The sequence below is a fragment of the Castanea sativa genome, chromosome 6 (genome assembly GCF_040712315.1).
Source record: "Castanea sativa cultivar Marrone di Chiusa Pesio chromosome 6, ASM4071231v1".
In the NCBI taxonomy this organism is placed as follows: Eukaryota; Viridiplantae; Streptophyta; class Magnoliopsida; order Fagales; family Fagaceae; genus Castanea; species Castanea sativa.
The window spans coordinates 44,303,230-44,325,908 of record NC_134018.1 but is presented as its reverse complement, the minus strand read 5'-3'; the positions used below and the strand labels follow the sequence as shown (position 1 = coordinate 44,325,908).

Below are 22,679 nucleotides of genomic sequence, written 5' to 3'. Positions count from 1 at the left end.
GTAGTCTCCTTCCCCTCTCCGCCGTACGAGGCCTCTTCGGCTGTGGGTCGGGATCTCTTCTATTGAAGTAGCCGGCGAGGCCGTCCTCGTAGTGTCGGCACCCGAAACCACGGGGGTGTAAGAAGTAATCGGGGTGACGGAGGTAACTTTCCCTTTCACCCGGACCACTTTCTTCCCTATGTTGGACAAAGGTTCGTCCTTCTTGGATCGCATTTTCTCGTACATACCCTTATTAAATTTAGTCGTCATCTCTGCCATAGAAGAAAGTATTGTCAAAAACGGGAACAAATAAATCCGAATGTAGATCTGACGAACCCAAACACTTACTCTTTTTCCCTTCAATATCGAGGCTCCGGAGGACGAAGGGAGATGGATCGGGGCCTAAATTGTAAAAAGCGAGCGTCCGAGGATCTACCAAGTCGTCCCAGTTTTCGATGGACTGAGCATACACAATGGCCGCCTCGACACGCTCCTTGTACCTCGCTTTTAGTTTCGGTCTCCTTTTGACTGCAAAAAGAGGAGAGATTAGCAACGATAACATTGGATTCAATAAATAAGTGGAAAGGAAAGGATACTCGACGCACCTAAAGTCGGGGTTCCCCACCGACGAAGCAATCGGGGGATATCTCCCCAATCCTCGGTTGGGAGGGGGTCTCAAAGTCGTCCCCCGACACAAATATAAATCGGGACTTCCGCAAACATCTCGAAGGACGAGGGTAAGCCCTTGACGATTCTCGGTTCTTCTCTCCCAAGGTACTAGCTCATAATACCCATACTCCTTCGACTCTTTCAAACGGTACAAGTACACAAGCTCGTTCACCTCGATCATATCCCCATTAGCGACCAACCATATCTCCATACAAGCTGACTACTATCCTCCACGAATTGGGCATAAGTCGCCCAGAGCAATACCCAAGTAAGCTAAAAGCTCCATCACAAACGGGTGAACGGGAGCCTTAATCCACAAGTGAAAGCGGCCTCATGTAAGCACACTTCACCTGTGGAAAACCGACAGCCCTATCATCGTCGAAGGCCGACGAACCCGAACTCGCTCCGGAACCGAAACCTATCCCTAAACCTACCCACGGCATCGGCATCTAGCCCACACGCCTCCACGAGGGCGTGGAAAGCCTTAATCTCTCTCAAGGACGACGCAGCAGTATCCCCTTCCATAAGATCCCCACTAGACGATAACCCCGTCTCAAGATCGCTAGACCTAACTTCAGACATCGGCCGTTGTTTCTTCACCAAACCCTCAAACCAGTCGACTGACCGGCGAAGCAGAGGAAACAAATCGCCCAAAACAATGCTTAAGCCACTACCCGCAAAAACGAAACCCTCCAAATTGGGAAAAACACCTAAGGACCCTCCTAAACGAGCAAAAAGAAAGGAAATCGAAGGGCAAGTTTTTCTAACTTCTAAGCTACCGACCATCGACACCCAAACAAAGCACAGGAAAATAGGAAAGTACTGAAAAACAACAACAAGCAGAAACCAAAAGGAAAAGGGAATCAAACGCCTGCAAAAACAAAAAAAACAAAAAAAAAAAAGGGGAAAAGAGAAATAGAATAAGAAGCATACCTCAAAAAAGAAACAAGAAGCCCAACGCGCACCAAATTTCGCAGGAGATGAAGAAATGTGTGATAAAGAAATAGATAAGAAAAAATAATAATGAGAATAATTAAAGTTAAAGCAATGGAGAAGAAGTTTAAAAACCAAATGAAGGTGAAACTGAAAATCGGCGGGAAACCCAAGGGACATAATTCTCCGCCAACCACATCATGCCACGTGGCCACAACCCACATAACGCCGCCACCACGCATTCAATGCGGCACGGAACCATAAAAAATAAAATAAAATAAAAACTGTTCGGTTTCCACAATCGTCACTGACGACCGTGAAACCCGGGGGGCATCTGATGGGACTGACGAGGTGAAACATGGACGAGGTGGCCTCAAGGACGAACATAACCCGTTATCGTCATCATCAGAGGAAGAGTTAAGGCCATTGAATGCTGCCAATAAAGCCTCAACCGTTACAAGACCAGCTGGACGAACTAACGGGAAGGCATTAACTCCTATTACCCCCTGAAGATGTTATCAGAAGAGGCATTAATGTCCCAACGGATACAATCCCCAAGGGTATATAAAACCCTTTCAACACCAAAACAAGGTACATACAAAAAAAGAACTACATCACAATTTTAGCTATTTTTATTCCTAATATCTCAACAACTGTCTTTTTTCCGTACTGACTTTATCATCGGAGGTGTTGTGGCAGGCACCACACCGGTGACCATTTGATTCAATCCCTGCTCCCACAGGTCCGTCAGAGTGCCTCCAGGAGCCATCTGGACGAATCCTAGCAAATCAACGAAATACAACTTCATCATAAACGATTACTATAACAAACTTGTAAATCTATACAATTATACACTGATTAATATAGGTCATTTTCAAGCAAAATTCTACAAATTTTACAAATTTTTCTATTATTCACCCACAACGAAAAAGTCAATGATAAGACCATTTATTAACTGCTCTTTTCAGAATCAGTAAAAGCAGGAATTTTATGCGTAAGATATTACGTTTTAATTTTATGTTACATTTTTAAGTATGACTTTCGCTCTACCCAGCCTTTCTCAAGGCTACCTTTCTCATTATACTTTGAAGATTGTCATAACCCTCGCACCAGTCTTGACAAGTTAATAAAGTTTATTTAGACTTTAAGGTGTCAATTGAGTATTGCTATGACTGATGCAGCATCAGTGAATCACGAATGGATCGGAGTGACAACTTTTTATTTTACTGTTACAGATTTTTATTTATTTTTACTTTACAGAAACAAAATCTTGCTGATTTTTGTAGGGCAGAGCTAGCCCACCACGTAGGACGGAAACAAATTGCATTGAACACGTGTGCAATCTACTGACCATTATTGAGAATTAAAATTAGGTGAATACTATCAACAATGAACAATCTTTTTTACTTTAAGCTGTAAGAAATTAGGCATCATTTCTTTGTAGGATGGCAAAATTGTCCCATTTCACTTTTTTTTTTTCTTTTTTTTTTTTCTTTTTTATTATTATTTATGAACTTGTCCCATTTCACTTTATCAGTTTTATCCCACTTTGTTTCATATTAAAAAAAAAAAAACCTTGAAGAGGAGGTAGGGTGGGGAGAAGAGAACGGGGTTCCTTATTCCTTCTCATCTTAAAAATGTGTGTATATTATATTTATAATTTACATTATACTATCAACTTTCAAAACACTTGTCTCTCTCAATACTTTCAATATAGTCCTTCTAATTATTTTTTGTCATTGATAGGATTGACGAATTCAACTTCCCCGGACGAGATCAACATTGTCAATGAGGTCATTCCCGGAGACGAACCCATCAAATGTCTAAGTCATTGACGAAAATACCCAAACTATTTAATACGGGCAATAATGTCTCTAATAGTTACAAAAACAACTGTACAGACCGTTGAGCGCCCATTGAAGTCCGCATTACAAAGCCTAAGGTATTACCAAGGGAGGCATTAAAGCCACAATAACTACTACAACGGCTAGGGGTTGTAAAAACATATATAAGGTCCTCGCCATCTCCAACACAAGGTACATAGACATTAAGAAATACTACTTGCTTTTTTACTATATTGCTTGATTCTTTCCCTATACTAACTTTGGCATCGGAGGCGGTGTGGCAGGCACCACATCGGTTACCACGATAGGGGAACAACTCATCGATTCCACCTCTGTGGAAGCCAGGGTTCGACTTCATCTGGACGCATCCACTATGACTGACAAGTTTGTGCTTCATCAGTTTGGCGCCATCTGTGGGAACGACATTTTTCGTACTCATATTCGAAAACGTGGTTTCTACCAACTTCGATACTCAGATGGAGTCCAACCAGGATACAACGGCTTTAGCTCAGCAAGTCCAAGCAATTGCGGCCACCGTTGAAGAGCTCACCAGGCAGAATCAGGAGATGAGGCTACGGCTTCAATAGGAAGAGAACCGGTCCAAAGTCGGTCAGGAAGATGAAGGAGATAGCCACAGAAGAAGTGACCGTCAAAGGCCCACTACTCCAAATGAACAGAATTTTGATATCCTCCGAGAAATGAGGAAAGAGATGGACGAGCTAAGGAATGCCGTCAAAGAAAAGACAGATCGGAGCTTGGATAGGATGGTCAGAGCAACGGACTCTCCTTTCACTACGGCGGTCTTGGAATGCCCAGTGCCGTCAAAATTTTGATTGCCCCAACTTGAACCGTTTGACGGACTCAAGGACCTTTAGGATCACCTCAACACCTTCAAGACGACATTAGGCCTTCAACAGCCCCCTGATAAAATATTGTGTCGCTCCTTCCCTACTACTCTTAAAGGGGCTGCAAGAGAATGGTTCACGAGATTGCCAACGTCGTCCATTAACAACTTCAAACAGCTGAGCAGCGCCTTTTTGCGCCACTTCATTGGAGGACAGTGCCCTAAAAGGCCCGCGGACTACCTACTCACTATTAGGCAAGGGGAGAAAGAGACCTTGTGGTCGTATGTAAAGCGGTTTACTTGAGAAACCCTAGAGATAGATGACGCCAACGATAAGGTACAGTTGACGACCTTTAAGGCAGGGTTGAAGTCTAGAGAATTTATGGTTTCGCTTGTAAAGAATCCACCTAAGACAATGGCAGAAATACTCCTGAAGGCGCAAAAGTATATGAACGTTAAAGATGCGTTAGCAGCTATAGTGGACGAAAAATAGACAGGAAAAAAGGGAAGGAAATAAGACGATCGTAGGGGACAAAAAATGGAACGTTCAGGTCGTCAAAACAGTGACAGAGATAAACGGAAGGATGAAAAAGCTCCTCGAACGGTAAAGTACACCCCTCTAATTATGCCTGTTGATAAAATTTTGACGCAGATCAAGGATGAACACTACCTCAAGTGGCCAAGGCTGTTACATTCATCCCCTAATGTCCAAGACAAGAAGAAGTACTACTGATTTCACAAGGATCATGGTCATTACACAGAAGACTGCCAAGATCTAAAAGAGCAGATAAAGGAGTTGATACAGAAAGGAAAACTGCAAAAGTATGTGAAGAAAGGGGAATCTAGCAGGTTCAGGAACGATAACAAAAACCAGCGTGAATCCTCCCCCAGAGACGAAGATACTGCATCCTAACCTCCACAGAATGTGATTGGGGAGATAAAGACGATCGCAGGGGGACCATTCGCAGGAGGATCATTCAAATCCCTCAAGAAAGTATATCAGAGGCAGGTGAACAACGTTTACACGGTACCCCCATTCAAGCAGAGACGAACGCACCAAGACATGTCCTTCAACAAGGAAGACGCAAGGGGAGTGAAGCAGCCTCATAACGATCCCTTAGTCATCATGCTCACGATAGAAGGATTCAACACTAAAAGGGTCCTTGTGGACAATGGTAGCTCCGCAGACATCATCTACCTTCTCGCCTTTCAGCAGCTGAAGTTAGATCTAGGAAGGCTGCGTCCTTTTGACTCCCCCCTCGTTAGTTTTAGTGGAGACAGAGTATATCCCAATGTATAGTCACATTAAGGGTAACGGTAGGCACCTACCCGAGGTAGTTGACCCGCCAGTTAGACTTCTTGGTGGTCGATTGTCCATCATCTTACAATGTGATCATTGGGAGGCCCACACTTAATCGATGGAAGTCGGCCACGTCCACCTACTGCCTAAAAGTAAAATTCCCAACTGAGGACGGTGTTGGCGAGGTGAAAGGAGATCAGGTCCTAGCCAAGGAATGCTACCAGGCCGTGTTGGCAGCAAAGGAGAACCATACGTGGACGATCGAGGAAAAAGAAGAAGATAAAGCGGAAGCATTGGAAATAGTGGAACTGGTCGAGGGAGAAGTAACTAAGACGACCAGAGTAGGGACGACCCTAAGCCCCGAGATGAGGACAAAGCTCATTCAATTCCTCAGAAACAACTTGGATGTTTTCGCATGGAGTCACGAGGACATGCCGGGCATATCCCCGAGAGTCATCTAGCATAAGCTGAACGTGGATCCTGAGAAAAAGCCTATCCAGCAAAAACGACGAGTCTTCGCCCCTGAACGAAACAGGGCAATCACAGACGAGGTCAATAAACTATTGCTAGTAGGCTTTATTCGAGAGGTCTACTATCCCGATTGGCTCGCCAACGTCGTACTAGTAAAGAAAACAAATGGGAAATGAAGAATGTGCGAAGATTTCATGGACCTGAACAAAGCTTGCCCAAAGGACAGTTTTCCACTGCCAAGAATAGACCAGTTAGTAGACTCTACAGCAGGGCATAAGTTAATGATGTTCTTGGACGCCTTCTTGGGGTATAACCAAATAAGCATGGCTAACGAAGGTCAGGAAAAAAACTGCCTTTGTCACAAGTCAATGGTTGTATTACTACAAGGTGATGCCCTTTGGGCTGAAGAATGCAGAGCAACTTATCAGAAGTTAGTAAACAAGATGTTCAGTAAGCAGATTGGCAGGAACATAGAGGTGTATGTGGACGATATGCTCATCAAGAGTAAAGAAGAACTGGCGCATCTAAATGACCTAAAAGAGACATTTTCCACCCTCAGAGAATACCAGCTGAAGTTAAATCCCAACAAATGCGCCTATGGGGTAGCCTCAAGAAAATTCTTGGGATTCATGGTGTCCCAAAGAGGAATAGAAGCAAACCCGGAGAAAGTACAGGCCATATTCAACATGACATTGCCCAAGACCGTCAAGAAAGTCCAAAAGCTCACGGGAAGGATTGCGGCTTTCAATAGATTTGTCTCAAAAGCAACGCACAGATGTTTACCCTTCTTCAAGACGTTGAAGCAGGCATTCGCTTGGACAGACGAATGCGAAGCTGCATTTCAGGAACTTAAACGTTACTTGTGCAATCCACCCCTCTTGAGTCCATCCAAAGAAGGTGAAGACTTATATTTATATCTGGTAGTATCAACCACGGCCATAAGCACAGCCTTGATTCGAGAAGAGGGCAAGATGCAGCTCCCAGTCTATTATGTCAGTCAAGCCTTCCAGGGTGCCGAGGCCAAGTACCCAAAGATCGAGAAGATTGCGTTTGCATTGATAGTAGCCTTGCGCAAATTGTGACCATACTTTCAAGCAAACCCCATCTTAGTAATGACGGACCAACCTCTCAAGAAGTCCATGGACAAGCCTGAAGCAGCAGGGAGAATGGTCCAGTGGGCAATCAAACTCAGTTAGTTCGACATTAGATATCAGCCCAAGACAGCCATTAAGGCACAAGCCCTGGCAGACTTCATCGCTGAGTTCACCCTCACGGACGAGGACAAGATCACTGAAGGGGCAAAACAGTGGATAGTACATATTGACGGTTCGTCAGCCCAAAAGAGGGGGGGAGTAGGGGTCGTCATAAGCACCCCTAACAGGGTTGAGGCTTGGAAAAGCACTTGGAGCTAAGAATCTACTAGTCTAAAGTGATTCGAAATTGGTGATCGAGCAGATCAAGGAAGACTATGAAGCAAATGAGGAAAGAATACAAAAGTACCTCAGGCTAACGAAGCATTTGATTCAAAAATTCGATAAAGTTGAGTTCATACAAATCCCCAGAAGCTAGAACGACCTTGCGGACAAAGTCGCAAAGATGGCATTTTCGAAGGAAGGAGCAGCAAGTACAGGCTTGATGCTGGAAACCCAAAAACGTCCCAGCATTGAGGAGATCCATACATTTGCAATCCAGAGCGCAGGTAGCTGGATGACACCGATCATATCCTTTCTCCAAGATGGACGTCTCCCTGAAGACATTGCGGAGGCCAGGAAGGTCAGAAAAAGAGCAACATGATTCATGATCTCGAATGACACACTATACAAGAGAGGTTTTTTCATGCCTTACTTGAAGTACGTGGACGAAGAAGAGGCAAAATGTATTCTAGAGGAGATCCATGAAGGAATTTGTGGAGACCATACAGGCCCCAGGTCACTGGTAAGTAAAGTTATCAGAACAAGTTATTTCTGGCCTACAATTCAGGTAGATGCAAGGGAGCTCGTCAAGAGGTGCGACAAATGTCAAAGGTTTGGGAATGTCCAACGCCTTCCAGAAAAGAAGCCGACGACAATATCTTCCCCCTAGCCCTTCGCACAATAGGGGATCGACATCGTCGGCCCACTGCCCTAAGGTAAATGACAAGTAAAATTTCTGCTAGTTGCCATTGACTATTTTACGAAGTGGGTCGAAGCAGAAGCACTAGCAACCATCACTGAGAATAGAATCCAGAACTTTGTCTGGAAAAAAATTATTTGCAGGTTCGAGATTTCGCGGATGATCATATCAAATAATGGGCGGCAGTTTGACAGTCAGAGCTTCAGGGAAATCTGTTCAGGCTTAGGGATCAAGAACCAGTTCTCATCCCCGAGACATCCACATGCAAATGGACAGACAAAGGTGACGAATCGGACACTGCTCAGGATTATCAAGGCCAAGTTGGACGACGCGAATGGCGCTTGGCCTGAAGAGTTGCCCAATGTATTGTGGGCTTACAAGACTACAGCAAGAACCCCAACATGAGAAACCCTTTTCAGACTCACCTATGGCACTGAGGTAGTTATCCCGGTCGAGGTGGGAATAACTAGCATGAGGCGAGAAATGTTCCGTGAGGAGAGTACTGACGAACAGATACGAGTCAACTTGGATTGTCTAGATGAAGTAAGGGAAAAAGCCTTCGAGAAGATGACGAAATACCAACAGAAGATGACCGAATTCTACAACAAGAGAGTGAAGCTCAGACGACTTGACATAGGAGACCTCGTCTTACGCAAGGTCACCCCAACAACTAGAGACTCCACCCAAGGAAAGCTCGACCCCACATGGGAAGGTCCCTACCGGGTCATCCATTATTCCAGGCAAGGCAGCTACCATCTGGAGACCTTAGACAGATAAAGACTCCCACGACCCTGGAACATTGAGCACTTGAAGAAATACCACCAATAGATGTAACAGACGATTGTATTATTCATTCTTGAAAGTAATAAAGAAGAATTATTCAGCCAAATGTTATAATGAGTGTAGGTTTTTAAATGCACAAAAAAAAAAAAAGGCTAAGTAATAAGATTCCGCATAGACGGATGTAAATTACTAACGAAACCAGGAAATTGACAAGATCCCTAAAAGGGTGTAAGTCACAACAAGCCTAAAAAAAGGGCTAAGTAATAAGATTTCGCATAGACGGATGTAAATTACCGACGAAACCAGAAGATTGACAAGATCCCTAAAAGGGTGTAAGTCACAACAAGCCTCAAAAAAGGGCTCAGTAATAAGATTCCGCATAGACGGATATAAGTTACTAACGAAGCCAAGAGATTGACAAGATCCCTAAAAGTGTGTAAGTCACAACAAGCCTCAAAAAATGGCTAAGTAATAAGATTCCACATAGACGGATGTAAATTACTAGCGAATCCAAGAGATTGACAAGATCCCTAAAAGTGTGTAAGTCACAACAAGCCTCAAAAAACGACTAAGTAATAAGATTCCACATAGACGAATGTAAATTACTGGTGAATCCAAGAGATTGACAAGTAATAAGAAAGCATGTTCAACAGAAAGCATCTTTGAAAAAAACTCGGGTTAAACCTAAATCCCCACACAAAAACAAATTGTTGACGAAGGAAGGAAAGATCACAACTGAAAGTTCTCTGGTAAAAGTATTGATGCCAGAAAGGAAAGCACAAATATGTAAGTACGCTATTATCAATTTAAACCTAGGCCCAAAAACAGCGTGCACCATTGTTTTTTCCTTTTCAATCATGACCCATAAACGCTGGGACGAAGATATTGTTCTTAAAATAAGCTTACGAAAAGCCCAAAAACATAAGGGGCACCAAAAAAAGAAACAAAAAGAGAGATTAAAAAGAATTCTTCTAGTAAGTTCGAGAATCGGGCATGGCGTCATCTCCAGCCCTTCGGTGGGATGCTTGATGAGGTACCTCCTTAGGAGCTCAAAGCCCTTGAAATACCAGCTGAAGAGAACATTATTAAACTCGCCAGTTTGCTGAAAAGCCTCAACAACATCAACAGCGATAGTTTTGATCCTCTCCTTAGCACCCAGAAGTTGCTCGTCCTTCTCTAGGATCAGTTGACGCTCAGCCCTAAGGTCGTCACCCAAGGTCTTGACTTTCTCCTTCAAAGTAGTGGACTTGTCCATAGATTCAATAAGCTTTTTCTTCAGTGTCGATTTCTCCGCGTCCAAAACCTCCATCCTTGATACCAGAGACGCCACCTTGGCCCCATGAGTAAGGTACTTAGAGGTTATATGAAGGCTCTCTCCCAGCACCTGAAAGGAAAATAGAAGCTATCAATGCGGTTAAAAGGAAGAGGAACGAAACTAAAAGCTGCACGAGCTCTTTACCTGAACAAGTTTATGGACGTGACGAGTAGCAATCTCGTTGAAGGGCACGTCGGAGAAGACCTTCAAGTCCTCGATAGAAACGAGCCCATGTGCCCTTTCCACCGCCAGTCTCTCATCATCCTAGATGGAAGACGAGCGAGAGTCCATTTTCTCCTTCCCTCTGTCACGTAATTGCGGCCTTTTTGAAACAGGTTTGGGGATCTCCTCGATCGAGGTGGCTGGAGATGCTGTTCTCGTTATTTCAGTGCCTGAAATGATGGGAGTGCTGGAGGCCGTTGGAGTGACGGAGGGGCCCTTCCCAGTAACCGCTCACCATCCTCTTCCCAAGATTGGACAGTGGCTTGTCCTTCTTTGCCCTCATTTTTGCATACAAATCTTTGTCAAACTTGGTCGTCATCTCTGCAATAAGGAAGACACTTAAAAAAAAAAAAAAAGATTGTGCAAGAATCAGCATTGACGAACTTGAAACTTACTCTTTTGCTTCTTTTTCCCTTCAATGTCAAGGTTGCGCAGGACGAAGGCGGAAGGCTCTGGGCCAAGACAATAGAAGGAGAGAGTCCTCGGATCCACTAAGTTGTCCCAATCTTCAATCGTCTTCGCGTACACGATCGCTTTCTCCACCCGCTCCTTGTATCTACTCTAAAGCTTGGGTCGTCTCTTAACTGCGCAAAAACAAGCAACAAAAGAGTTAGCAACTATAAAAGTAAACACAGTAAAGCTCAAATGATGAGAGAAGACAACGACGCACCTAAGGCTGGGGTTCCCCACCGACGAAGTAACCTCGGAAGATTACCCCAAACCCCGCCAGAAGGAGTCTCAAAATCGTCCCCAAACACAAAGAAAAACCTGGACTTCCAATACCTGAAAGACGAAGGCAAACCCCTGACGACCCTAGTCCTTCTCTCCTAGGGCACCAATTCAAAGTACCCGTATTCCTTAGACTCCTTCAAGCGGTACAGCTAGACGAGCTCGTCTACTTTAAGCATTCTTCCGTCTGTAGTAGCCAGCCATATCCCCATACAGCTGATCACTATCCTCCATGAATTAGGCACAAGTTGCCCAGGACCAATACCCAAATGGTCTAGCAGCTCCCTGATGAACGGGTGGACAGGAAACCTCAACCCATAGACAAAGGCAGACTCATAAAAGCATACCTCCCCAGGAAATAAATGACAAGCCTAATCCCCCATCAGTGGGTAGACGAACCCTAACTCGATCTGGGAACTGGAATTTGTTCTTAAACCTACCCAAGGTATTAGCGTCTAACCCACACACCTCCTCGAGGGCATGAAAAGCCCTAACCTCTTGAAGTGTAGAAACGACAGTGTCTTCCTCCACCGGATCACCTCTAGATGATAGCCCAGTCTCGAGTTCACTAGACCTAACCTCACACATTATTTCCCACTCTTTCACCAGACCCTTGAACCAATCAATTGATTGACGAAGCGAAGGCAGCAGATCAGCCAAGGCAACGCTCAGGCTGTTGCCCTAAAAAAAAAAAATTCTAGAGGTATGGGAAAACTCTTAAAGACCCCCATAAACGTGCAAAAAGGAAAGAAATCGAAGGGCAAGATGTCCTGACCTCAGAGCCACTAACCATGGAAAAAACCAAAAGAACCAAGGAAAAAGGTAAAGTCCTATAATCCTAAGAACAAATGCGAAAAAAAAAATCAGAAATTCAACGCGATGTACGCCTATAAGAAAAAAGAATCAGGAAAGAAGATGGAAGACATACCTCAAAACGGAAAAACAGGAAGCTCCGCCACACACCAACTGGAGGGAAATCACAAAGGGAAAACAGAGAAGAAAACACCCAGAGCAATGATTGGAAACTTAGGAAAGTGAAAAGAAAGCATGGGGAGAGGAGAAGTTTAAAAACCAAAGCCCAAAAAACTGAAATTCAGTGGGAAACCCAAGGGTCAGGGAAACTGGAGCATGAACTCCACCAATCAAAGTGGGATACGTGGCCACGATGCGTGTGGTGCCGCCACTACGCCATTAATGCGGAGCGAAATTCCAAGAGTCATATACAGTCAGAGGACCTTTCAAATTCTGTAGCTGTCACTAGCACTTCATGACGACCACAGAATCTGGGGGGCAGCTGATAGGACTGACAAATTCAACTTCCCTGGACAAGATCAGCATTGTCGACGAGGTTATTCCCGGAGACGAACCCATCAAATGTCTAAGCCATTGACGAAAATACCCAAACTATTTAATACGAGCAATAATGTTCCGGATAGTTACAAAAACAACTGTACAGATCGTTGAACGCCTATTGAAGTCCACATTACAAAGCCTGAGGCGTTACCAAGGGAGGCATTAAAGCCACAATAACTATTACAATGGCTAGGGGTTGCAAAAACATATATAAGGTTCTCACCATCTCCAGCACAAGGTACATAGATTTTAAGAAATACTACTTGCTTTTTTACTATATTGCTTGATTCTTTCCCTATACTAACTTTGGCATCGGAGGCGGTGTGGCAGACACCACACCGGTGACCACGATAGGGGAACAACTCATCGATTCCACCTCTGTGGAAGTTAGGGTTCGACTTCATTTGGACGCATCCACTGTGACTGACGAGTTTGTGCTTTATCAGTCATCTCATTAGAGATAGAAAAATTCCCCTTCACCCTGCATCAACTTATCTTGCTCATGTCATTCAGAAGTTTTTGCTATCCTAAACAAAGACAGACACTGAGACACCTATGATCCGATCCTTCCCCACCCGTAGTCATCCTTATGGTTCAGCTAGGCTAACAATTTGAGTATGGAACACCAATACCATGGCAGTAGAGAACATGTTCCCCGTAGGGTAATTAAGAATGGAGCCGAGGAGTAACTTATATTTTTTCGTGATTATGCTAAGAAAACCTGAAAGGATTGGTTTAGAGATTGGAATTATGAAGTTAATTGTTATGGCCATATGCACTCAAAGACAAAAACATTTTGGCTAAAAACAAGCTAGAAAAGGACGGTAGCTGGCTTGAGCCCCTTTCTTCACGCTTTTTCCTTCTCTAAACAGGCTTTCTAGACCTATACAAAAATGGACCCATAGGCTTGGTTCCAAATTGGGTCTATCAACCCTGTTGTACAATCTGGGTTATGGGTCTAATCGCTCTTATTTTTCTCTAGGCTTTGTACCAGGTAAAATGTCACTGTCCCATACACTAGGTCCATATCCGGCCTAATTTAAACTAGATTGTATCTATACTTATTTACTATTATACTGTACTATACTATTAAAACCTAACCCAAAAAACAAATGCAAACAAACAAAAAAAAGTAGGAGCCGATGACATCATTTTTTTTTAATGTGTTAACAAATATTATTCAGAGTTTGATGGTATTATCTTTTAATTTGTTAAAAATATCCTCATCAAATAACTACAATTGAAATGAACAAATTTTAAATATAAAATTGAGGAGTTAATGACTTTAAAATTCTCAAAATAAAACATAAACAAATCAGAAAAAAGAAGAAGATAGTGGTGTAGAAATAAGTATTTTTGCAACATGCAATGACAAGTGAATCAATAAGAGTTATAATCTATGTTTTCAATTTCATATTGTACCTCTCGATATTTACCAAACATATGTATAAAAATCGGTATACAACAACCCCTCCTCATTCATATCAACCTAAATACCATGCCATACTAGGTGTTATGAACATTTCAACCTCTTACACCACTGGCAACCACGGATTGGAACGAATTGGTGACTATAGAAGGGGCATGGATGAGAGAGAGAAGCGATAAAAGAAAAAAGAAGAAGAATAGAATAAAATTTTAAATGAAATAGTTATAGAGAATTGACTATGACGTAGCTCAATTTGCAAATGAATAGATTTTTTTTTTGAGAAAATAAAAATGAGTAATGTTTTTTTTTTTTTTTGGTTGGAGAATGGTATAGTATGGTATGGTATTTAGGTTGATAAAAATGAGTAGGTTTTTATTAGAAAGTTTCAATTTATGGTGTTCGCTCCTGATAATAGCTCTTTATCATTAAACCAAGACATCAATTGGTTTTTTATATAGGCGAATATTGAATCTCAGATATTTTATTTTACTATCAGAGATTTTGCCAGTTGAGTTAACTAGAATTTAAGATAAAAAAAAGTAGTTTAGATAACAAAAGTGGGTTTTTTTACACCAAATTTTATTAAAATTTGATTCTAATGATCTTAGACTCTTTGTGTACCCTTACCCGAGCTAAATGAGTAAAATGACAACCCATCTACCATGGATGGGTAGCTTAACTTCAATGGTTAAATTGATAAGGTGATCGTTAATTTGTGAGGAAACCCCTAACAATTCAACCATTGAAGTTAAGCTACCCAATCACCTTATCAATCGAAATCAACATAAGAACTTTTTTTATGAGATAATTTCAACTTAAGAAATCAAAACGATTATAATGTTCCCAAAAAAAACATTATTATGTTCTTAAAAAAAAAAAAAACCATGTGCAGATGTGCTATAACATTAGGGACAACAATCGTAAATGTCAAATATAAGGGTAAAAATTCAGATTGACCACAAATGAAAGGGGGCAACTAAAAAAGTAAAAACAAAACAATCTAAAGAACTCAAAGAAACTGCCAGACAGTATGCATAGAATGTCTTTTTTGTTTTGTTTAAGAATTAAGATCTCAGAAACTCATACCTCAAACCCACACCCCGCCACCATGAAAACCAGATAACAGAGATAAGGATGTCAACTCAAAAGCCCCTAAAACAAAACTGATCTCAATTCTCACACATACTCCCTCAATATTTTTATATACTCTCTCACTCTTTTCTCTGTTTGTTTTATGGGAAAATCAATTCCTTCAACCACCAAGCTCCAAGAGTTCGCCAAAATTATCGCTTCAGACAAGCTCCCAAGGCCTAAACGCGCAAAACCCATATCGAGAATCCGAGTCTCGTCCCCGGAAACAGCGAAATCCGGGGCTGTCCGAGTCGACTCGGAGAAGAAGAAGATAATGGAGAGCTCTGAGACTCAGCAGAATCGGTTGCCACTGGCTCTGGTGGTATCGGACTGTGTGAAGCGGTGGTTCCAGGACACGCTCAAGGAGGCTAAGGCTGGTGATAGCGCCATGCAAGTCCTTGTGGGCCAGATGTACTCCAGCGGCTATGGTGTCCCCAAAGACCCTCATAAGGTCTTTACTTTTTTTTCCTTTTCTATTTTGTTTTTTGTTGGAATTTGCTTGGTTTTGATTATGGTAGCTGTTATTCAATGCAATTTGAATCCTATGTGCCACATTGTTTTGGTTTGTGACACGGAAATTAGGAAGGTTATATAGAGAGTATTATGACTTGGGTTAGAATAGGAGGAAAATAATACATTTGACTGACACTGACTACTTTGTTGAGGATCTATAACTTATCCCAAATTTTGGTTCCAAGTTTGGTTGTTGTTGTTGTTTGAAGTCAATGTAGTTACATTCCCTTTGTTGGTATTATAGAATGCTAGTAGTCAGAATAATTTCATGTTTTGACTTCTTTTTACGTAGTTGTTGCTAAGGAAACTGAGGTAATGAAAAGAGTTTTGAGATTTTGAATACTATCTACCGTATTGTGTTGGTTTTGGAAAAGGATGTTTTATTAGATCCATATAATGTGTACTTTTTTTTGTTGATGCATGGGGTTCTTGTTATACAAAATTTTTGAACTACTAGTGGCCAATAATGAGCATTATCTTGATTCTATGAAGCTTTTTAGAATCGTGGTGGATTGTTAGGGCTCTTTTGGTTTTATAATTTGTAATTGGAGCAGTGAAATATGGCTGTGTATATAAATTTGCTTATAATATTATACTATTACATTCATTAGTTGCCAAGTTATGATTATTGAATGAGCCTGTGAACTCTAGCTCAAATGGTAGCTCCTCCTCCCCTTGTAAGAACAAGGCAGAGGGTGAGGTTGTGCTTCAAGACCCATCAGGTGTGTGTGTGTAATTTACCATAAAAACATTCTGATTAGCGAATAAATAAATTATGTATTTGTTGTTAAGGGACGCGCTTGGATTAGTAAAGCTTCAAAAAGCCGGGTTTCAGTTTGGAATGTAAGTGATAAACATCCAGGTACTCTCTCTCTCTCTCTCTCTCTCTCTCTCTCTCTCTCGTGCTTGGTCATTGTTGTGGCCTTGCTTCTTCTAATTGATGTGTATTTGGTTTCCTTTAGGTTACAATGCAAGTGACTCAGATTCGGATGAATCAAAGGGTAAAGCAAAATAAGGTCAACTACGATTTGCTGTTGAATTTACTAATAAAAAAGTGAGTTCTATGCCTGGCATTCCTATTTGTACATTGAAAATAGCTTCTTACTTAACTTTAGTTTCATTCTGTTTAATACTTAGTTTTAACCCAACTTTCAGCTGATTATACAGCTGTGATTATCTATTGAGCTGCATTCTTTTTTCTCACCTCTCTAATTGACGTCATTAAATATTTCTCCTTCTTCATTTATCACTCGATATTTTGTCCTTGTATATGTACCTTTCTTATTATGCTAGGCCAACTTCAAGCTGTTAAAACCCAATTTTATATGCATTATCAAACAATATTATTGTTACTTTATAATTTTGTTAAATTCCTGTGTTAGGACTGTGATGCTAACCACTGCTCCTAAAACCAATTAGTGTTAGAAGGAGACATACTCTAGTCTTCAAAGGACGCAAAACCTTGTGTCTATACGTGCTGTGGGCAGGCATGGGGGGGGGGGGGGGCTTTGCAATGCTGGGCTGTCAATCACCGATGCCACGCTTGCACGTAACAGCGAATACAGGGTGCTGACCCCCATAAGGTCAACACCCCATAGGGTGATCGCTGACCCCCCATAAGACCAACAATCACCCCCCAGCGACAATCAGGGGATATGAACCTGCAACCTTGCTTTGATACCACTTGTCAGGACTGCGATGCTAACCACTGCTCCTAAAACCAATTGGTGTTAGGAAGAGGCGAAGTTTTGTCTTTAAAGGGCACAAAGCCACGCGTTTGTACATGTTGTGGGCGGGCATGAGGGGCTTAGTGCATTGCACCAGAAAGCTGGGCTATCAAGCACCGATGCCACACTTGTACATGACAACGAATACAGGGTGTTGACCCCCCATAAGGTGAACACCCCCATAGGGTGATTGCTGACCCTTCATAAGGCCAACATCCTGCATGGTAATCGAAGTAACTCTTTTTTAAAATTTATTGTTATACTGGGCTGGTTACAATTTTTATTTTTACAAAACTGTCGTTTGAGTAAGGAAAAAAAAATTGTGTTAGAAACATAAATGGTTGACCTTTTCCTTTATCATAATAATGATGAGAGAAATCAACAAGATTGCAGAGCATGCTGCATTTCAGATAAAAGCCAATTATATCTAAAGGAAATCATTTCCAGCAACACATTACATTACTAATTGAGGGACAATGTTTGGGAATTGGGAGGACAATTGAGGGTTGTAGGCACTAAAGGTTGGCTTTTCAATTTTACATCCATTTTGCTTAGTTTCAGGTATATGAAAAGGAAGGAATTATAAAAGATCAATTGTTCACGATCATTATGTACTAATATGTAGTATATACCTTGTCTTTTGCAGTGAATTCATGGGCTGTGATGAGTTCCAATTCTAACCATCTTTCAATGTCAATCAACTGGCTGGATTTGTTGCTGTTTTGTTCTCTCTCTCTCTCTCTCTCTCTCTCTCTCTCTTGTTTTGCCCTGTATTTACTTTCTCTAGGTCTGTTCCTTCCATGTGTTGTTGTATTTATACCAAGAATTAAAGCCTTAAAGGTTGTGTAGATTTGTCTCTTCTTTTTCTTTTTACAAAAAATTATGTTCTCATCACTCGTGGCATATTTTGTTGCAGTGTTACAGTTGATGAGGCTGAAACTGCAAGGAATAAGATGAAATTCTTGTCCTTTCTTCTGTTGATTCTAAATGTATCACTTGGTTTGTTGAGTGGTAATTCTGAATGGTCTTGCATTGTATAAATTTGCATTGGATTCAACAAGAATCCGCTTAAATAACAGGCCTCTAATACTGTACAGTATACTATCATACATATTCTCTTGCACAATGATCATTTGATTTATTTTGTTCAGGTAACACAACTTACAACCCACCTCTCACTTGGGTTTTTGATTCAAACATAAGTTACAACAGCCTTTACTAAGATTAAATACATAATGTTTCATATGACTGGTACATAAAAATGAGGAGAGATGCTTTTGACATTCGGTGTCAAGTTGCTACCAACCCCTGGTCTTGGAAGTACGTCCTAATATATTACGTTGGAGTTGCCTTCTAGCCTCATATGGTTAAAAGCAATCACCTATAACAAGTACTTCATGCATCGGAGATAAATATTCATCCTTCCTTTCACATTGTGTGAATCCTATAGGATTGCAAGGTTTGTACAGTGATAGAGGAAGGAATCCATTGCATGAGATAAATTATTGGTCACGAGGAGGTCTCACTGTCCTTCCTATTTGGAAAATGTCATATACCTTCGCTTTTGTCCTTTCTCCTTATTCTCTTTTGTCCTCTCTTCTTATTCTTCCTTCTCCATTCCCATGGCTTCTCAGGATTCAATGAAGCCCACAGGCCAACTCTCGCGGCTCGAGCCTCATTTTCCCACTGGTATCATAATTGATAAGCATAGAGATTTACAATTCTTGTCAGTAAGTCTTCTCTTAACCTTTTATTTTTATTGAAAACTCACAAACATAGTGTCAGATTAAAGAGGCTTAACATGGAGAAAGTACAAGAATGAAGTAAAGGTAATTTCTTACTCTTGCAAGTTCTGGGCGTTGGTCGTAGGTTGCATAGTGCCATGCAAAACCTTTCTTGAGCATTAATTCCTGGCAGTGAGAAAAGAGGGATAAGTTAGCTCAGTGTTAACAAGCGCAAAAGAAACCAATGTTGAGAGAAACAGTACCTGAACAAATTTGCCATCGCAATATATGTCAGCTACGCAGCGGCCATATTGATCTTCCCCATAAACAAGGACTCGCAAGCACTTTCCTTGCACAATCTTTGTCAGCTCCTCCTTTGCTTCTTTCCCATATGGCATTGCATTCTCTGGTGCATCTATTCCCCTGTTCAGAAGCTATTAACAACTGATGCTATATAAAAAAACTAATAAATAAATAAAGAGATTAATTGCACTTTGTCCTCTTAAACTATGGGGAGAAGTTTAATTCCAACACCCCCCCCCCCCCCCCTAGCGCAATAAGCTATACATCGAACAATCAACCCCCTAATTGATTGATAGTAGGCTAAATGCCTCCCACTGTAAACAATTTCCATTAATTTCAAAATTTTAACTAAAATCTCACAAATCCATTATTGAAGAAATTCTCCATGCGGATATTGTTCGATTTCAAATTCTTTTGTTAAAAGTTTGAAATTGTTGGAAATTATTAACCAAGAGGGATATTTTTTCAATCACCAATTAATTAGTGGAGACTCGCTCGATTTCACAATTAGTGGGGGATTGAATTTGACCCTGTGATTTAGGGGGGCAAATTGCAATTAACCAAAAAACTAAAAGATTAGCTACTTGAATCCTACGGTAATTTTACCTTAGTCGTATTCGATACACTCGAGCAAGGATTTCCTCATTGTTCTGAAAATCGAGTACCCTAGTGGAAGAAAGCAATTACAAAACTATAATATTGAATCAAAATTGAAATCAAGGCCTATGCCTAGCAGATGACTAACCGATATCCGGACTCAAAAATTTTTTCGTGAATTGCATCTGCTTTTGTATAATTTTTCTCAGCACGCGCTTGTGATCTTTGGACAGCTGCTACTTGTACTTCTCTAGGAACACAATATGACTCCCTTGGGTCTGTAGTACTGACATACACTGTCATCCCATCTCCATCTGCTATAGCACTTGAATCAACCTAGTTTCATTCCAATTATTCATTATCAATAAGTCTACAGAGGTAACATCGTTTTTTACAACTATTGAGATGGCAAGTTGTTAATGCTAGACAATATAATAATGTCAATAATGGACACATGAGAAAGTCAATTACAATTTACAACTTGCCACCTCGGTTAGTAGTGATTAATATTGTAGCTATAGTGATTCATTATATCAGACCGGGCTCTATGACTTGATTATGGTAACATACATTGAGTCTGAAAAGATTGTGGTTCTTACCGGAAAAGTCTGAAATTCATACCCTACTCCTGCAGGCAATGATGTTGGGGCCCCAGCAGTAAGTTGGACTAGGGTATGAGGAAGAGGAAGACCATAGAAGGCCAATAAACCCTACAAAATAGGCAATTTGATAATGTTTGTTACTTTCTTCCATTACAGTTCTATGCATTATGCAACAAGTTATACATATATGTTGTGACAGGATCTTTTATAGTACCTCAACATCTGCCTTTTGGTGTCTCTTTAGAGTCTCAATGACAAGCCTAGCAACTTCTTCAGGTGTTTTTGGAGGGGGTTTTGCTGCTTTCCATGCCTCTAATAGTTTTCTGTACCTTCATATATTGTCAAAATGTAACCTTTTAGACAAAAAGCTATGCTATAGAGCCTATTCATCACTCTCTTCTTTCCAATTTCTTGCTAAATATCTAATAATTTTACTCTATATAAAGAAAATTGTTGAGATAAAATGCATGCTAATTAATTACCAATTAGCTTGAGCCTTCTTAGACGAGACAACATTCTTGCTGAGTCCTTCCGGGACCTTAAAACATTAATCAAAGCATTAACAGGATGAATATATATAACTTAATTAGCTCAAAATTTTAGCTTCATACTCCCTCCGTCTCAGTTTATTTGTCCTGTATTCCATTTTGGAATGTCTCAAAATATTGTTTTATATTTAAAAATAAAAGTCATTAATTCACTAATGTTCATATTATACATCTACTTTATTTTCAAAACTATTTGAAAAGAAAATTAATAAATATTTAAAAAATCAATCTAATTGGGGCACATTTTTAGTTACCCATTAAGAATAACTCTTTTAAAAAATATGCTCATAAATTTATTTAAGGGTAATTTTGTAAACTTATATATATTTTTAAGGCTGACAAGATAAGAAATGATGTTCCCTTCAAAAGTTTGACTTTTTAAATAAGACAAACAATTTGGAATGGATGGAGTAATTACTTTGAATAAATCATTTTGCCAAAATATTGATCATCACTTAATTCAAAAACATTTGGGTTGCAACTTCAATTTTCAAAGAAATTGAAACCAGAAGAGAACATGTGTACCTGGGAGGTGATCTCGAAGTGAAAGAGATCATGAGCTAGAGCAGTAACACCAACGTTGACAGCCGACACACCATGATATCCTTGTGGTTCCAAGTCCTCATCTGTTGTGGGGTTGCACCATTTTCCACAAAAGAACCTTAAGACGAACATTTTGGAATTTCAGAGAGAAGCTGATCCACACACAGTCACACAGAGAAGTTGATGATGATGAAGTTTAAAGGAAGAGTTTCTTTTTTTTGTTAACAAAGACTTAAAAAGAAAGAGGCTTTGGCTCGTGGTTTTCGCTAGGAATCTTTGGTTTAACAAAATGGGTCGAGGGTTACGCAAACTACGGAAAAAGGAAGCAGAATGACACGTGGCGAGTTCTGATTTGTCAAATTTTTTTTTTTCAAAGGCAGTAACTTTTTACAATGAAGATCCATCGTCTATCTGTGAAAACTTTTTTTAATTTTTTGGAGAAAGTATCTGTGAAAACTTTTTACGATTTGTCAAATTTTTTTTTTCAAAGGCACTAACTTTGTTGAGGAGGTCGTACGATTAATTTTTTTGTTCAACAGTGTTACCGTACTTTTTAAGATGCGGGCTTAGGAAAATTATTAGGTCCATTAAGTGTCCGTTTAACAATATTTATTTTTGCTAATTTATTTTATTATTTATGAGCTTCATTATACTTTTTGATATTATTTATGAGTTTCATTGTACTATTTCAACTAATTTTTACCTTTATATACAATATTTTTAATAAAAAGTTTTCAATTCCAATACAAGTCTTTTGGTGAGATTTTTTTTTTTTTATAAATGTGAGAGAGAAAATGACACCATCCAATCAAGGTGATAAGAGCTTGTCCAAATGTGCTTTTATCTAGGTTACGCTAGCTGCTAATCATTATTAGCTATATTATGCTCTTGCCATATTTTGTATGTACTTATTTTGGGTCTATGTGGAAGCAAAAATTTAGCAATTTAACATTACAAAAAGTTAATTTTTCTATTTTACTATTTCATTTTACAAAACATCTAACATCA

The 22,679-nt window shown here is 40.5% G+C and overlaps 2 protein-coding genes across 3 annotated transcripts; one reads left to right on the top strand and one right to left on the bottom strand.

The window, feature by feature from the left end:
• Window positions 1-14,953: 14,953 nt before the first annotated feature.
• LOC142639138 (uncharacterized) lies at window positions 14,954-18,335 on the top strand. Of its 2 annotated transcripts, none has more exons than XM_075813248.1 (4): window positions 14,954-15,565; window positions 16,420-16,489; window positions 16,590-16,681; window positions 18,001-18,335. In XM_075813248.1, exons 1-3 carry the CDS (start codon window positions 15,218-15,220, stop codon window positions 16,640-16,642), a joined length of 471 nt encoding a protein of 156 aa, XP_075669363.1. In that variant the 5' UTR covers window positions 14,954-15,217; the 3' UTR covers window positions 16,643-16,681; window positions 18,001-18,335. The 2 variants fall into 2 exon arrangements, with proteins under 2 accessions (XP_075669363.1, XP_075669364.1); XM_075813249.1 differs by lacking the exon at window positions 18,001-18,335 and adding an exon at window positions 17,362-17,483.
• A 132-nt stretch (window positions 18,336-18,467) lies between these two features.
• LOC142639137 (staphylococcal-like nuclease CAN2) lies at window positions 18,468-21,949 on the bottom strand. The gene is made up of 9 exons (XM_075813247.1): window positions 21,654-21,949; window positions 21,063-21,118; window positions 20,795-20,909; window positions 20,578-20,688; window positions 20,127-20,314; window positions 19,988-20,047; window positions 19,342-19,501; window positions 19,196-19,264; window positions 18,468-19,040 (listed from the first exon to the last, which is right to left on the bottom strand). Exons 1-9 carry the CDS (start codon window positions 21,801-21,803, stop codon window positions 18,903-18,905), a joined length of 1,047 nt encoding a protein of 348 aa, XP_075669362.1. The 5' UTR covers window positions 21,804-21,949; the 3' UTR covers window positions 18,468-18,902.
• Between the last annotated feature and the right edge of the window lie 730 nt (window positions 21,950-22,679).